General features: G+C 43.4%; 1 protein-coding gene across 2 annotated transcripts in view; it reads right to left on the bottom strand.

Annotated features, from left to right (window-relative positions):
- znf423 (zinc finger protein 423) overlaps positions 1 to 17,237 on the bottom strand; it is a 153,234-nt gene that overhangs the window by 107,188 nt on the left and 28,809 nt on the right. For both annotated transcript variants that reach the window (XM_056387305.1, XM_056387306.1), the window contains exon 3: positions 8,390 to 8,599. In XM_056387305.1, the coding sequence (XP_056243280.1) occupies positions 8,390 to 8,599 (210 nt within the window). The remainder of the gene's footprint in view (positions 1 to 8,389; positions 8,600 to 17,237) is intronic.

The raw sequence follows: 17,237 nt of genomic DNA, 5'->3' as shown, positions 1-17,237 counted from the left end.
GCAAGATCTACACACAGGCACACAAGGACAGAGAGGAGGAGAGGGGAGAGATGAGAGAGAAAGAAGAGGGGAAGAGGGAAGTTACATTTTTAATCGAGTGTTTCTTTTCCTCTGAGCAAAGTAGGACTGAATACAAGGGGGTTAGCTGGTGCCAACACACACACAACACACTTTCTTGTGTCCTTTGGCAAATTCTTCTTTTTCACTCTTGCATTAAGTAAGAAAAAAGGGAAGAGAGTCAAAGTAGGAGGAGGAGGAGGAGGAGGAGGAGGAGGAAGACGGGGACGAGGAGGGGGAAAGGGGGGAAGAAGGGAAGAGAAAAGAGAGGAGAAGAGAGAAAACGTCCCTGCAGAGTCTTTCTCCCTTCCTGGAGCGAGCGCGGGCCCCTGCAGCGCCGCCTGTGTAATTTCCAGTGGCAGTGAATACAGGTATTAATAAAAGCCCCATGGGGAAGAGCACACAATATAACCCTACATTTTCAGGCATTATGAAAGGACGCCCCCAGGGGTCCTCGGGCTCAAATTTCTGAGATGCAGGCATTGTAAAAAGACGCCCCCGGGGGAGGACCCCGCAATAGAAATCTGCTGAATTCAAAGCATTTCCAGAGCCCTGGTGGGAGCCATTACTCCCACTGGAGGAGCAGAGATTTTTTTCACCCTCTCCTCTCTCCTTCCAACCGCTCTCTCTCTTTTTTACCAAACATGTGTTGCTGACATGTTGACAGATTGCTCAGTGAGGTGTTTAGGTGCATGCACAAGGCACGTCTGCTGAGACACGAGCTCCCTCCCTCCCTCCCTCTTCTCCCCTCTCTCTTTCTCTTTCTGTCTTTCCCTCCCTCCTTCCCTCACCAGTTCCCAAGTTCCATCCCTCCCTCCCTCTGACTGCAAACCTCTCAGCGCGCCCAAAACTGCTCCCATCCATATTTCATAAAGGAGAAACTAGGCTGAAAGAGAGAGACAGAGACAGAGAGAGGATGGAAAGAGTTTAGGCAAAAGGGAGAGAGAAAGAGAGAGAAGTGGGGGGAAGAGGAGGGGGAGAGAAAGGACGAATGGGAAAAAAGAGGAAAAAGGGAAGATAAAGAGAGACAAAGCGGGATCAAGGGAGGGGAACGGGAGGAGGAGAGGACAGATAAAGAGAAATAGAGCGATGTAGAGAGTGGGAGAACTCTGCAGTGAAAAATGAACCCTGTGATGAAAAATGACTTCACAACAACCCTTCTCCATCTCACCCCCTCCCTGTCATCCCTCCATCCCTCCCTCTCCCTCTCTGCATGTTGTACTCCCCCCTCCACTTCTTCTACTGCTCTCCTCTCTCCATCCCCCTCTCCTCTGGTGCCGAGCTCCTGCTCTCTCCCTGGAAAACCTGAGCGGCAGCCAGCTGTGTCTGTGTGTCTGTGTGTGCGCTGTGCACTTGTATGTATGCCAAGGGCTTAGCACAGGAATCTTCGGGCCACCCCCGGGTACAGAGACACAGAGGGGCGGGGGGGCGGGATTGTGGCGAGGGGGCAAAAAAAAGGGAAGAGTGGCACATGGTGATGAAGAGGGCAAGAGGGAGGGAGAGGCAAAAGGACAGGAGCTAAGAGAATAAAAGCCAACAGGAAAAAAAAAAAAAAAAAAGGAGTGAACATAAAGGAAACGACTAAGAGCATGATATTTATTTTGTCAATCAACAGTAACTACCGGACAAAAAAAACACACACACAGAATCTCTTACACACACACACACACACACACACACACACACACACACACACACACACACACACACACACACACACACACACACACACACACACACACACACACACACAGTAAGTGGCAGGCCAGAGTGCAGGAGGCTGTCTGTAATTTTGTTTCAGATTACACCCCTCCTACCTCTCCTTCTCTCCCTCTCTTGTAGAAAGTGATCTGTGGTTTTAATAAGAGTCTTGGCCTCACAGGACTCAGCTGCTATCCTGACGACAGACACAGTGAGGTGTGTGTTGTGTGTTGTGTGTGTTGTGTGTGTGTGTGTGTGTGTGTGTGTGTGTGTGTGTGTGCGTGTGTGTGTGTGTGTGTGTGTAGTTCTCTGCTTGAGAGGGTGATTCTCTGCATGTGTGTGTGACAGCGGGTTGCGACAGACGGTAAGAGCTTAGCAGTGGGGAGATGTCCCGTGGGAGGCAAACCAGTTACCCAAGGGCCCCTATGCTAACAGACGTGCTTCTCCTCCCTGCTCCATGTTTTTTTCCCTCTTCCTTTTCCCCTCCATCTTTCACCTCCTCTCTGCACATTATAAGTTTTACCTCCAATTTCCAGCCCTCCTTCTCTTCACCTGTCTTCATCCTGTTCCCTGTTATTCCTTTCCACTCCCCTCCTGTTCCTCCCTCATTTCCTTCTCCGTCTCCCCCTCCCTCCCAGCTAGACAGGCTCCCTAGTAATCTCTCCTCTCCCCTACTGAGAGAGGAAAGCGAATAGACAAGAGTGCAGCTGTATGTGCTCAATTAACAGAGACCTCACAAATACCTTTGGAAAAGATATGCACTGTATCTTGCTCTCTCCTTGCGCACGCGCGCACACACACACACACACACACACACACACACACACACACACACACACACACACACACACACACACACACACACACACACACACACAAACAAACAACTTTCCACCCACACCATCTCACCGTCTAAGAAGCAACTAGCTGGGTTAATGACTTGCTATTTGTCACTGACAGAGCCAGTTTCCACCCCCCTGCCTTGACTGACAGCTCCCTCGTTTACTCGGTGCCTACCTTCTCATCACTTCCTCTTCCCCCTGAAGTGGTTTTTACTGACATCTTTAACAATCTCTCGCCCTCTCGCCCTTCTCACTCACACCTACCATGAGTGTGTGGATACTGTTGACATGTGCGTGTGTGCAGAAGTGTGGGTGTGTCAGGCAGCTTTTATATACAACTGAGTTAAATGGACAGTGGCTGCACAAACAAAGGGCCTCCATAGCCATTTTAAAGCACTGTCTGAGTGTGTTTAAAGCTCTAAACACATCACAATGACCCAACCTTCGAACGTTGTGGCCAGTAAGAAAACTTTTGGGATTCCCTAATGGGATGTGCTTGTGTGTGTGTGTGTGTGTATGTGTGTGTGTGTGTGTGTGTGTGTGTGTGTGTGGTGTGTGTGTGTGTGTGTAGTTCTCTGCTTGAGAGGGTGATTCTCTGCATGTGTGTGTGACAGCGGGTTGCGACAGACGGTAAGAGCTTAGCAGTGGGGAGATGTCCGTGGGAGGCAAACCAGTTACCCAAGGGCCCCTATGCTAACAGACGTGCTTCTCCTCCCTGCTCATGTTTTTTTCCCTCTTCCTTTTCCCCTCCATCTTTCACCTCCTCTCTGCACATTATAAGTTTTACCTCCAATTTCCAGCCCTCCTTCTCTTCACCTGTCTTCATCCTGTTCCCTGTTATTCCTTTCCACTCCCCTCCTGTTCCTCCCTCATTTCCTTCTCCGTCTCCCCCTCCCTCCCAGCTAGACAGGCTCCCTAGTAATCTCTCCTCTCCCCTACTGAGAGAGGAAAGCGAATAGACAAGAGTGCAGCTGTATGTGCTCAATTAACAGAGACCTCACAAATACCTTTGGAAAAGATATGCACTGTATCTTGCTCTCTCCTTGCGCACGCGCGCACACACACACACACACACACACACACACACACACACCACACACACACACAACACACACACACACAACACACACACACACACACACACACACACACAACACACACACACACACACACAAACAAACAACTTTCCACCCACACCATCTCACCGTCTAAGAAGCAACTAGCTGGGTTAATGACTTGCTATTTGTCACTGACAGAGCCAGTTTCCACCCCCCTGCCTTGACTGACAGCTCCCTCGTTTACTCGGTGCCTACCTTCTCATCACTTCCTCTTCCCCCTGAAGTGGTTTTTACTGACATCTTTAACAATCTCTCGCCCTCTCGCCCTTCTCACTCACACCTACCATGAGTGTGTGGATACTGTTGACATGTGCGTGTGTGCAGAAGTGTGGGTGTGTCAGGCAGCTTTTATATACAACTGAGTTAAATGGACAGTGGCTGCACAAACAAAGGGCCTCCATAGCCATTTTAAAGCACTGTCTGAGTGTGTTTAAAGCTCTAAACACATCACAATGACCCAACCTTCGAACGTTGTGGCCAGTAAGAAAACTTTTGGGATTCCCTAATGGGATGTGCTTGTGTGTGTGTGTGTGTGTATGTGTGTGTGTGTGTGTGTGTGTGTGTGTGTGTGTGTGTGTGTGTGTGTGTGTGTGTGTGTGTGTTCATGTGGCAGAGCAGGGCCAGAGAATGTTCTCCATTTGATCTGTAGGAGGCTTTTTTCCGCTCCTCCTCTCCATAGGGAGTCTCTGCTCCACATTCTGACTCCTACTGAGACCCATCGACACTTCCCCAACTCGCACTCGCACTAGTCTCTCTCACATGTACTGTACACACACAGGATATAGACCCACATGGACTACAAGTAGTAGACACGTCACACGCACAGATATTACACACTATATACACCTCAGCAAGTAAGCTCGAAAAGAGCCTCTTAACCATGTAGGTTCACCATTTCACGCAGTGCTACAGTGAAAAAAAATTATAAGGCACTTTTACAATAAATAATGCAGTTTACAGTTCTTCTACTGCAGTGCATTACATATTTTGGAAATTCAGCATACATGCACAGTGTGGGCAAGCTACTTAACTACATACAACAACATATAATTACTGAGGACACACACAGTGACGCACAATTTAAAAGCAGAGCCATCACACTGTCTGAAAGCTGTAGTGAAACAGAATAACAATGGTATTGTCAATGGGGCTCATAATCTTGATCACACACATACACGCGCACACACACACAACCACCAAGCAGTCCAAGCTCATGCACATTAATGTGGCATTACATTAACCAGATGTGTTGGGTCTGTGGGTATGTGCGTGTTTGAGTGGGTGTACACACATTTATGTGTCATTGATCTGTGCCACTGTGTATGTGTGTGTTTGTCCAATTTCCACTCAAATTAATGGTGCCTCTTTATAGGCCTTCTGCTAGAGTGGCACTGAATTACTTGGTGCTTCACTCTCGCACCTGGGACCCATTCAATGTTATAGCCGTAGCTAGCTGCTAACTTGGGACCCATTTGCTTCAACAGTATAGTTAGCATTACAGATACCAGCGCTTTTTCTGCAGAGAATTCAGCACTAACTAACATGGTTCTTAAGCCAGCACCTGGGGATCACACATGTACAGATATTATTCAGCAATTGATGTCTGACAGTGGACGTCATGTCTTCAGGAAACTTTTAAGTGAAAATTTCATGTTGCATAGACTCAGAACAAATGCAGAAAGCTTTAGAATGAAACACGTTCATTGTTGAAGTAAATAAAAAGTGTTTTATAAGTATTACATCTGTATAAAGTGTTATTAAGTTTTGCCAAACTGAGCCTTCAAGCACTAGTGCCAACTGATGCATCACCTCACTGCACCTCAAGGTGCTTCATGTCTTTTTTTTGTACAACTTGCACTTACCGCAAGACTACAAATATCGACCGTGGGATTCAACATTATGTAATATGCAAAAAACTAAAAAGTTGAATAAGAAAAACAACAACTATCTTTGATTTTCTACATCATACACAGTTAGTTTTCCCAGCTTTTCTCCCAGAGTTTTTATACCAGCGATGTTTCGTGATGATGACAGACTAATTGTACCTCCTAATAAACAGTATAATTTTGGTTTTGGTTCAACTTCTGTATGTATCATTTTGATCTTTGGTTTTTTGTGTTGCATAAAAATTCTGTGATTAGAAAAATAAGGCCTTGATTAACATTTTTTTTCCATGCTAATGCAAAGCTAACGGCAAGCTAACATCACAGTTGCATCATAGCTAGTTACTTCTGGCAAGATGGCCCCCCGTCTGTCACCCCCAACCAAGATGGCTGATGTCTGAGTTGTTTGGTTCTGCTCAGGGACAAACACACACACCACCTACAAAATGCATGAACACATTAACTCTCTCATGCAGATCTTGAGTGGCATGTGTTTATCCCCAATAGACTGTGTGTTTTTGTGCGTGTGTGTGTCCCATGCCCTCCTACTAAACTGGCTCCCAGGGGTCTCCACCAGAGAACTTAAAAGGATTCTTTAGTCCATGTTTTTTAATTTAGCCTTCTCCTCAATAATAACCAGAAAGCCGTGGTCCTACCACTAACTTCACACACACACACACACACACACACACACACACACACTCGTACCATATACACAATAGCAAACACCAACACATGGATGAACCCAAGTACACAAGCCCCCTGCATACAAGTGCACACACATCCCGCCAAGCTGTGGGATTACTCTGCAATCTCAACCACTCTTTCTCAAGGGAAAAACATGTTTTATCATTTCATTTCATTTCTTTCTTGTGCGCTCCCTCTTACCCTCCCCCTTCCTCCCTCGGCTTTCTCGCTCAGCAACATGTAGCCCTCCCCAGACTCCAGTGCTGAAATCACAGGCCACATCCCGCGCTCTGATAGCAGCCCTGTGCTTTTGGCGGTGTGATTCTCTAAGTGTGTACTGTATGTGTGTCTGAATGTAACACAGCATGCAGAAGTAAATGACTGTGCGTGGGTGTGTGTGTGTGTGTGTGTGTGTGTGTGTGTGTGTGTGTGTGTGTGTGTGTGTGTGTGTGTGTGTGTGTGTGTGTGTGTGTGCGCACACTTGTGGGTAATTTGTAGGTAATGGAGAAAGGGAACAATAAACAAAAACAATTTTAAAAAGCATAAACAGGTTTCCCTTTTTTTTTTTTTATAAAAGGAATTACCAGTACATGTACTGTATGATAAGTTGCATCATGGCTTACTTTGAGTTAGTGTAGGATTAAACTGACTCTACACTACAGTCAGCCCTGGCTAACAAGGCTTAAGTGGAACAAGTCTAATATCTGCAAGAAAAGTAAAACACTCACACTGAGTCTCAGAGTATTTTGAAGTATTCCTGTATCAAATTTGTTGTTTGCATTAACGTAATTTATATAACTCTAAGTTCTAGTGATAATAGACCATCAGGCCACCAGGAAGCAGTGATTAAGTTGTGTACTGTATAACATTATTACACTGTACAGGACAAAGACCTTTGTCACCTGTCATCCCTCTCTATCTCATTACAGATTTTCATTTGCTCATTTCATTCCTTTATTCCATTCTCCAAGCATCTCCCTAACACTGTCAGGAGGATTGGATGTCAAGCCAGTGGGTGAATAAGAGGTTGCTGAGGAAGGGGTCTTATCATCTACATTACACAGTCTCTGGGAACACTGTCTTTACCAGTTTAAACAAAGCCCTCCACCACCACCCCTTCTTATTTCTTCATCCCCCTATCAAAAGTAAACACACACACACACACTAGCTAAGAGGCAGACTGCTTTGCAGTAGCAAGAAAGTGTGTGTGTGTGTGTGTGTGGTGTGTGTGTGTGTGTGTGTGTGTGTGTGTGTGTGTGTTGGCTTGTTAAGCGAGCATTTGGATTAATCTGTAGGAACCAGATGCCCCCGCCGCGTTCCTTTCAGCCCCTCCATTAATTACACCAGTACTAATAACGGCTTTTGTGAGTGTGTATGTGTGCGCGTGTGTGTGCACAAGTCTGTCCCTGTGGGACATATGGGTATAACTGAATCCAATAGCTATAGGTATTCAGAAACAGGGGAGGGCCTGAGTCACCAAGGAACCTTTAAGATTGGTGATTCTGCATGATGCAACTAAACCGCTTCATCTGTACCTTAGTCTGAAAGCCGAGCATCCTCCCCACTGAAAAACATGCAGCACACTTACAGAAACCAGATACAAAATCATTCTAATACCACAGTTTCACCATTTACCTTTGTGTACTTTTTAAAAGAACTACCTTATTTGATTGTTGGATGTAATTAGATGTAAGCAGTACCAATTAATTATTCTTTTTTCTTAAAAAATCTCTTCATTTGTTGTAGCAACAAAATGAGCTATCCTTAAGTGAGGAAATAATAAATGTAACTCTACTGACAACACACAGCTAAGTTTACCTTTGTTTTGGTTCCTTTTCATTTTTTTCCTCTTCTGATTATTTTTCCCTCGACAATTATCTTTTTTTACCCACAAATCAAAGCATTACATTATCCACCAATAACCCCTGCATTATCCTATGAAGTATAAGTGCACTATGTATCTTTTATATATCATGAGTTTGTACATTTAGCTGCTCTGTACCCATGGTTTTGTCAACAGGGTCAGAAATGCACAGTGATGCGAGCCTGGTCAATTAGAATACACAAAGCAAATCACAGTCCACATTAATAACAATCTTACCAGCTGGGCAGTGGTTGGTTCTGTGTTCAGTGAGCTCGGCAAGACAGTCAAAGTCCTGCTGACAGTTGTCACAGGTGAAAATGGACTCGTCATCTAGGTCATCATCATGATCTCGTTCATCACGGTCATCATGCTCCTCTTGTTCTCCATCTTCAGCTCCTGTCCCCTGACCTTCTTTGGGCTCTGTCTCTCTGTCGGATGCTGGGACTTCTGAGGATACACACAACATACCACAATGCTAATCAGAACACTTTCCTGTACAGACTCTCAGAAAGACTACTTCATTTTAAATCTCTCAAATATTCAGTCATAAATGGAGGAACATCAATGAAGTAAAAGACATGTGAGTCAAGCGCCAGTTGATATTTGAGCCCCTGTAGTTTCTGATTTATGAGCCATGACCTTGTATCACCCAGGTCAGTTGTCGTCTTGATTTTTCCTGACACCAGCTGGAAGTTGTCTTTACATTTCTACAGCAAAGCCTGGATTAAACAAATATCTCATTGAAATAATCATTGTCCTTCCCTTATCTACCATGATTTAGTTTGTCAGTTTGGGCTCATTTTTACCTGCAGAAATTATACTGTCATTATCTCTCTCCCGACTATTTTACCAATGACATGTGTGACTTGACTTAATTGTACTGAGTGTGTGGAACATCACTTTAGCATGTGAAGGAGTGTGTGTGTGAATGTGTGTGTCCTGGTAGCAGACAGGCAGAGTGTGAGAGGGGACCAGTGGAAGGCTGCGTCGGCCCAATCCTCACTGCTCCATTGTGTCGCCATTTTCACACCTTATTAACACATTATAAACGCTGAGGATCCAATAGGACTGACACTGAAGACACTGGCTTGACAGAGGAGAGGAGAGGAGAGGAGAGGAGAGGAGAGGAGAGGAGAAGAGAGGAGAGGAGAGGAGAGGAGAGGGAGGATAAAAAAAGTCTGGGGGGGTGGTTGAAAAGAGTGTGGAAGCATGGGGAGAAAATGAACTGAACTTAAATGCCTACAAATGGAAGGAAGGAAATTAGCTTTTTGCTTGGCTCACCTATTCATTATGTCTGTAAATAATGAGGACAACATGGAACAAGACGCCAGAGGGGCAAAGGGTCAAAAACAAAGTGTGAATATTCTAAAACAATAAAACAATTCCATACAACATGACCATGACATGATTATAGTCTCTAAAATGACCTATGAGTTGATTAAACAGAGAACTGATACTGAAATTCAGGTCTGCAAAGGATTCATTGCAGGGCAGCTGCAATTGATTACCTGCATACAGTACATGCATGTAATACATGCATTACTAAGTAGAGTTAAATCCCTGTTACTGAATTCAAGTGGTGCTCATTACAGAGAATCAATAACCTTCATTACTTTTAATGAAAAATAGACTTCTTATAGTGACTGCAGTGGTGGGTCAAAAAAGGATTAGCTCAGTTTCATCCATTAGGAGCTTTCTATGTCTCTATTATTTCTCCATAATCTCTGCTTAGCAAAGCCGAGTTGTCAACTCAGCATCCAAATACCTGAACAGGTACAATCAAAAACCATTCCACTTGTTTTCCATGGGATTATTGACCAGTAAAACAAAATGCAAAAAAGACACAATATTTTAGTCTACGAGTTGAGGAGAGAAAGTGTGATTAAGAGTGAACGTGAGCTAAATCAGAGTGAGGTGCACAGGCTCCAACCCACTCTGATTTATTATGGGAGAGGAGTGGTGGGAACGAGGGATAGAGGGATGCTGGGAGGTGGGGAATGGGGGATTGAGGTGATGGGGTGTTTAGGGAACTGTAGGAGAGGAAGACAGTGATGGAGGGAGAGAAGGAGGGATAGATGAAGGGATGGGGAAGGACAGAGGGAGGGTTTTGGCCATCTGTCCAGTGGTGAGAGTACCGTCTGGCCAGGGAGAGAAAGTGGCCCCTTGGCTGACTAAACACACACACATACACGTACAAACACACACACACACACACACACTCACACTCACACTCACACTCACACTCACACTCACACTCACACACACACTCACACACACACACACACACACACACACGCTCACATTGCACATATGCACACATACACACTGGTCATTGTACACTCACACACAAACATACAAAGATACATGTGCAAACACACACAGATGTGCACATACCAGATGCACACTCAATGGATATGTAAATTAATACACACATTTACAAATACACATACATACGTGTGTGTACGCTGGAATGTAAATATGCGCAGTCGTGTTGTATGACTTAAAACGACTCTACTAGATATAACCAGGATGTGATTGTTGAATAATGGCCAGAAATGTTTTTACAGAACATTATGATGTCACAGTGATGTTGACCTTTGACTGTTTGTCATCACTTCATTTTATAACGTTAGAGATTGTGTTAAATTGTGTCATAATTAGTGTATATATTCTTGAATTATGACCAAAAACATATTTTGTGAGATCACAGTGACCTTAACCTTTGACCACCAAATTCTAATCAGTTCTTCCTTGAGTCAAGGTGGAAGTTTGTGGCAGATGTAATGACAGTCAGTCTAAGCATTCCTGATATATCTCATTCACAAGAACATGATGTCATTGTGACCTTGACCTTTGACCTCTAATCAGTTCATCCTGGAGTCCAAGTGAACATTTGTACCAAATTTGTAAGAAATTTGTAAGAAATTCTCCCAAGGCGTTACTGAGACATTGCGCTGGTGCGAAGGCATAAAATCATGTAATCATGGCTGACAGAATGCGACTGCTCTGCTTGCTTTTTACAAATTTACTTTTAAATTGCTGAGAATTTCTTGTGCTCGCCCCTCCCATAGCCATGGACATCAGTGGTTGCCACTTTCGGACCAGCAATTTCGAGGGGCTGTGCCAGTGCCAAAAAGCTGGCATCAGCCTTTTTTCGGTGGAAATGCGTGGAACCAGTTCTAGATTAGGCACCAGCACCACATTGGTATTAAAGGACTATGAGACAATTATATGTCCTCGTGAGGATCTCAGACTCGCTCCACCTAGACACTTTAGCTGTTAGAATTATTAAAATTCTCAAGCTGTGGAAACAGACCTCCAGACCACAGTGTGTGTCCGTCAATTTTGTATGTGCTTGCATTTGGTCTAAAAAGTCTAAAATGAGTCACTACCAAAAGGTAGGTTGGCTTGGCTGGCTGAATTTGACAACAAATCTGTCCCTCTCTATTTGCCCTTCCATCCTCATTAAACTAGCATTTGTTATATCTAAAACTGATCTTTAAGAAATCACTTTTTTGGAGTGCGTAAACCAGAAAAGGCCTGTCTCATGTTGTAGACAGGGAAAAGGAACCTTAAGCAAACAATGACGCTCAGACACAGTCTTACTTATTTTATGTCAGTACAAAACATGATACAGCTGTTGTCCTTAACCTGTGTGTATGTTTATGTTGTCAGAGACTCACTTCACAAGCATAAAACAGGGAATTTACTGGCATCTCAGTGCAGCAGCACAGGAGTTACTGTTCACCTTGGTTTACAAGCAGCATTTATGATCACCATTTCATACCTATTCAGTTGTCTAAAAACAGAAACATGCTACTCAGTGTGTTTCAGTGCATATTAACAAGTTTCTAAAACTACCTGAAAATGCTAATGTGAAGCAAGTAGTTTCCACATATGAACACTGAGCTGGACACAGTTTTATAAATCTGACATTCTTCGTCTGTCCTCCACATTTTTGTCTTATTTCTTACAAAACTCCCTTACATCTCCTTTCTCTTTCTCTATAATACCCCACCCCCACCACACCAGAAAGAAGCAGCATGCCTACTTAATGAAAGCAGGCAACTCCCATGGGTGCTTAGGGTGCAGAGGGGTGTATTTGTGCGTGTGTGTGTGTGTGCTGGGTTATTGATTGAATAGTACGACACTGGTCCCTTGCAAATAGTATGTGTGCACCATCCACTCGCAGTCTCTCTTTCTTTCACACAAAATCACAAACAGACACAAACACACACCCATCAGCGGGATATAGGTATAGTCACTCAGACACACACACACACACACACACTCGCTCTACAGAGAACCATTATCTCTGAGTCACAGACTGTCCCTATGCCAGGAATAACTGCACATTCTCTCACATAAACACAAAAAGAACACACACATGCACAAACACAAACCCTCCAATCCCAAACCCAGACACCCTGTGTTATTCTTACATCATCCAGAGGCACACAATAAATCAAAATCAAGTCCTGTACTTAAACTGCAGAAAAACATTAAAAATACTAATTTCACCACTAAATGAAAGACAGGGCAAAATGCGCAATAAGACTCATAATTTCCACCTAAAAGAATATGTTTCAGGAGAGTGGTTTTCTACCAGTCCTTGAGTCACAGAGCCCTGCTGATTTTTATTCTAGCCATGTAATGAGGGACTGAATCACACCTGGGATGCACAGTGAATGCAATTAAATGAAATTAACTAGCTGGTAGGATAGAAAACCAGCAGTATACTGGGTCCTAGAGACAAGAATTGAAACCCATTGTTTGGGTCTGTAAGAAAAATGTGTTTATGTGCAAAAAACAAAAACAAAAAAGACTTTCTTTGGAATTGTCACTTCCTTGACTGTTTATTTATTTAGATGTCAATATGGCATCCTAGCCAGCATGTGAGTGTTTGTTTGGATGTATCTATATGCATCTTTGGGCACTTACATCTTCAAGTGCAAAAATTAATTCAGCCTACATAATTAAATGAATGACAGCATCACTTATACATTTTATCAATTGATACAAAAAAACAATTAACAGCAATAACACTATGATTACTTAACCATATATAAGTTGCTTTCTGTGCAGGTTCACGAAGGCCTGATCTGGGACCTTCACACAAGCAGGGACAATAAATTGGACCTTGTGACATTCCAGAGTCGTATTAAATATTATGGGCTATTTTAAGAAAGTTTTCATATGCAGGCCCGTGTGTACGACAGCATGCAACATCAGGTGTGGATGTGGAGAAAAGATGTTTTTACATTGTGTGTCTCCTGAGGAAAGGTAATAAGCAATATTCTTGGCTGTACCCACCAGCCTCAGTAACCCGATGACAATGGGCTGTTTATTAACAGATAAAAATATAAATATATAAATGGATACCTCAGGAATAATGAGGTCACTTTGCATATCTGCAGGAAAGATATATGCAGGTGGTGTGTGTGCAGTGTACGAGTGCATGTGTGCGTGTGTTTGTGCGCACCCTGGGTAATTAGATAAAGAGAAGTGAATTAGCAGAGTCCACAGTGCAGAATGATGTTACACAGCCTAGCCACGCCTAGCTGAGACCCACTAATCACCACTCGTTAGACTCACAGACGAGTACGTGTGGATGTTTGTGTGTGTTCATAGCATGGGTGTATTTGTTGTCTGTCTCTGTGTGTGTGTGTGTGTGTGTGTGTGTGTGTGTGTGTGTTCTCTCATTATCCATGTTAAAATGAGTTCATTGAGGTAATTAGTGAGCTAAATGATAATAAGCCATAAACATACCGCACAGAACAGAAAAAGAGACAGACAGACAAAAACGAGTTTTGTTCCCTCTCCCCTCAAAAAAGTGGAATATAAACCGAACATAGGACCCTCAGCACTGAATCCAAGTACACTCAATATGGACACATTCCATCCTCCTGTCTTACTGGTGGTTTCACAGTGCTGTCGTGAGCAGTTGCCAAGACAAGCTAGTGGAGACACAAACTGGAACACGGAAAATCAAACACACACAGTCAGCATGACCACCGTACATCTCTATATATGCAGTGGGAAGAAACTAGGGAACTAATGAACTTTGGGAAGTGTTCCCTAACTGCCCCAGGGTGATAGAAGTCTACTAAAAGAGAGTTAAAGGGGAATAAAACATACTGTAATACTGCAAAGGTAGTTATTCAAGTGTTAGATTTGGCAGCCAGGAGCAGGTACTGTGGCCTGTCTGGGACACACTCCACAGCTCAGAGAGATGTATATCTGCTAGCCAAGCATGCATAAAACATACACACACACACCTATGTCTGTGTGAGCCTAAAACAGGCTTCAAAAGGTGGGAAAAAAGTGTGTGTGTAGCTTCCAGGAGAATGTTTAGAAACCAAACAGTCTCGACACAAGGCTTTCATTCTGCTCCACATCGCACTCCACACTCGTCCAGGATTCACAGGCACCTGGCTGGGCACCACCACCTTCAGCAGGGCTAAGAACCAACCACAAGGTTAAAAGCAGACCTGCATCACATGACTTGCTTAGAGTGCCCAATGGGCAGAGATTACCTCGTCAGAACCTGGGTATTTCACACAATATCAGCTACACATACTTTCTGACAGTTCATTTCTTGTGATAATCAAAGATTTCTGGTCAATATTATGCAGTAGTATGTGAAATGTCCGACTGTGTGGCCAATAAGTAGGTTCAAACACTGATTGAAAATATCTGTGGATATTATTTTTTCCTGCTGTTTCAGGTATCACTGTAAACACAGTATTGTTCAATCACGATTCACCATGAAGAGACTGGACCAGATCATGGATCTTTAAATATACCTCTTACAGGAGTTTTGTAAAGTGTGCCATCACAACCTTCAGCAAAACACACTACAAGTGAGGTAGTCACTCAGCGAGAAATCACAATGCTCTCAACTGTTAGTGTCTATTTTGTTGTTGTTGTTGTTGTTGTTATTGTAAGTATTAGTATGAGTATACTGTAAGCAGTGTTATGGTTCTTTGGTGCTTAACATATAAAAGCTGCTCAAATTGGCCTTTTTCACAGCAGACATTTTCACTTGTCATAGAGGAAAAGCACAGGTGTTACTAACAGAAATGATGGCTCTGTCCTATTCAGCTGTACCACTGACCCTTGACAGTCTGAGAGTCTGACAGTGAGCCAGCACAGACAGTACCAGGACCCTGAAACAGAAGCAGCTAAATTAAATTCTGCTATTACATTTATTTTATTTACACCCATGCTTTTTTTCCTGAAAACAACCTTCTTCTCATGCATCCATGCATATCAACACTTAGTTTGCACTGTATTAGGTACAACCAGCTTAATTTACACAACAGCCCAGCAATAGTTCCTACCTTCATACATTTTTTTTGTGAATAATGTTTTAAACAGTTGCTGATTGTACTCCGTTATGGTCATTTTGGAGGCTTACTTTGTGATACTGTTGAATTGCATGGTGTTATACTGAGAGATGTTTCCTACATAGCCACATTAACCAAATATCCTAGTCCTGAGTATAATATACAAAATATATTGTTTTTGTCCAATTTAGCTGAAAACACCTTCTACAATGATAAGACACTGTCAGATTACTTACAGACTTACAGCACAAGAGCACAAAGGCCCACCTATCTGAGCTCAAAATGTTGAGGATTGGGCAGATACAAAGAATGGAAGACACATTTGGCGCCGAGCGCACACTCAAATGCACACTGACACACACAGGCTGAACAGGTGCAGCTGGACACAACAACACAGCCCTGCACTCTCTCAGGAGAGTGACTCCCCCAACCCTCTCTCTCCCTCTGCCTCACTCAGTTTGCAAGTGTTTGTGTGTGTGTGTGTGTGTGTGTGTGTGTGCGCATGTTAGGTGGCTATATAAAGAAGCCATCTCTCCTCACCCCCCCCCCTTTACCTTCCACCTCATGTTCTTTCCCCAACTATAGCCTGTTTGTATGTGTTTTCACAATACAAGCCCCACTCCCTCGGGAGGAGATCTGCAACACAGAGTACCAGTCACACATAAATACGCACACGCACACATACATATGCACACACCTACACACACACACAGACCCCTGGGATGTATTGCGGCAAGGGAGAGCAGCACCCAACACGAATGTCTGGAAACAGGATGATGAAAGAGCCATTCACGTCATGGAAGGAAGCAGAAAACACATACATACATACACACACACACACACACACACACACACACACACACACACACACACACACACACACACACACACACACACTGTATATAAACAAACAAACTCATAAAAAAAATCAGTCGGACATGCAATACACAGACTCTCACAGATTGGCAGAAACGAGTTCTCACAATTAAGTTGACAGCTGCTCACTTATTTGAATTTCTGGGGCACAAACACACACACCAACAAAAATTGCACACACAAAAAACAAAGGGCTTAAATGCTGCAATACAGACAAAAACACAGATGCACTGTGCGCTGTCACAAGCAGGCAATAATAGTTCACACACACACACACAGACAGGAACTGTTTTCCTGTGGTAGCCTTGGGGAAATTAAAACTACATTATGGACCTCCAGAGGGTAGCGGTGAGAGAGGGATAGAGGAATAGGAAAAGAGAGAGAGGAAGCAGGAGAAAGAGGGAGAAAGGCCAGTGTCCTGTTTATCTCAGCTCTGGTCATCATAAAGATATTACAGTGAACCCTGTAATCTCTCATCATTCTCTCTCCTTCTCTTACATACTCTTTTTTACATTTCCTCTTATACATTTATCTCACTTCCTGACATTAGTTACACTCCCATTAGATGGATCAATTGTAGCGGAGATTATGTATCCTCCAATCTACCTATCATGAAGTTTGATGAAGATTTGATTCATTTATTAGCTCGTTTTACTGTTTTAGGATTCATCAGGGCTCTTAAATCAATTTGCCCTTTTTTGAGAAAGATGATTTGCCTTTATTTCAGTTTGCTATCATTCTACAAATAAAGTGAATGTAAAAGGCTCAGAAGTAGACTCTAGGCAAACACGGGGTCAAGGGTCAAACTTACTTTGCACATCTGTCCCCCACAAGGACCTACAGTGATGTAGCCAGATGTT

Source organism: Seriola aureovittata, chromosome 10 (assembly GCF_021018895.1).
Source record: "Seriola aureovittata isolate HTS-2021-v1 ecotype China chromosome 10, ASM2101889v1, whole genome shotgun sequence".
Classification (NCBI taxonomy): Eukaryota; Metazoa; Chordata; class Actinopteri; order Carangiformes; family Carangidae; genus Seriola; species Seriola aureovittata.
The sequence above is the reverse complement of the archived record's forward strand: the minus strand, read 5'-3'. Positions and strand labels throughout refer to the sequence as shown.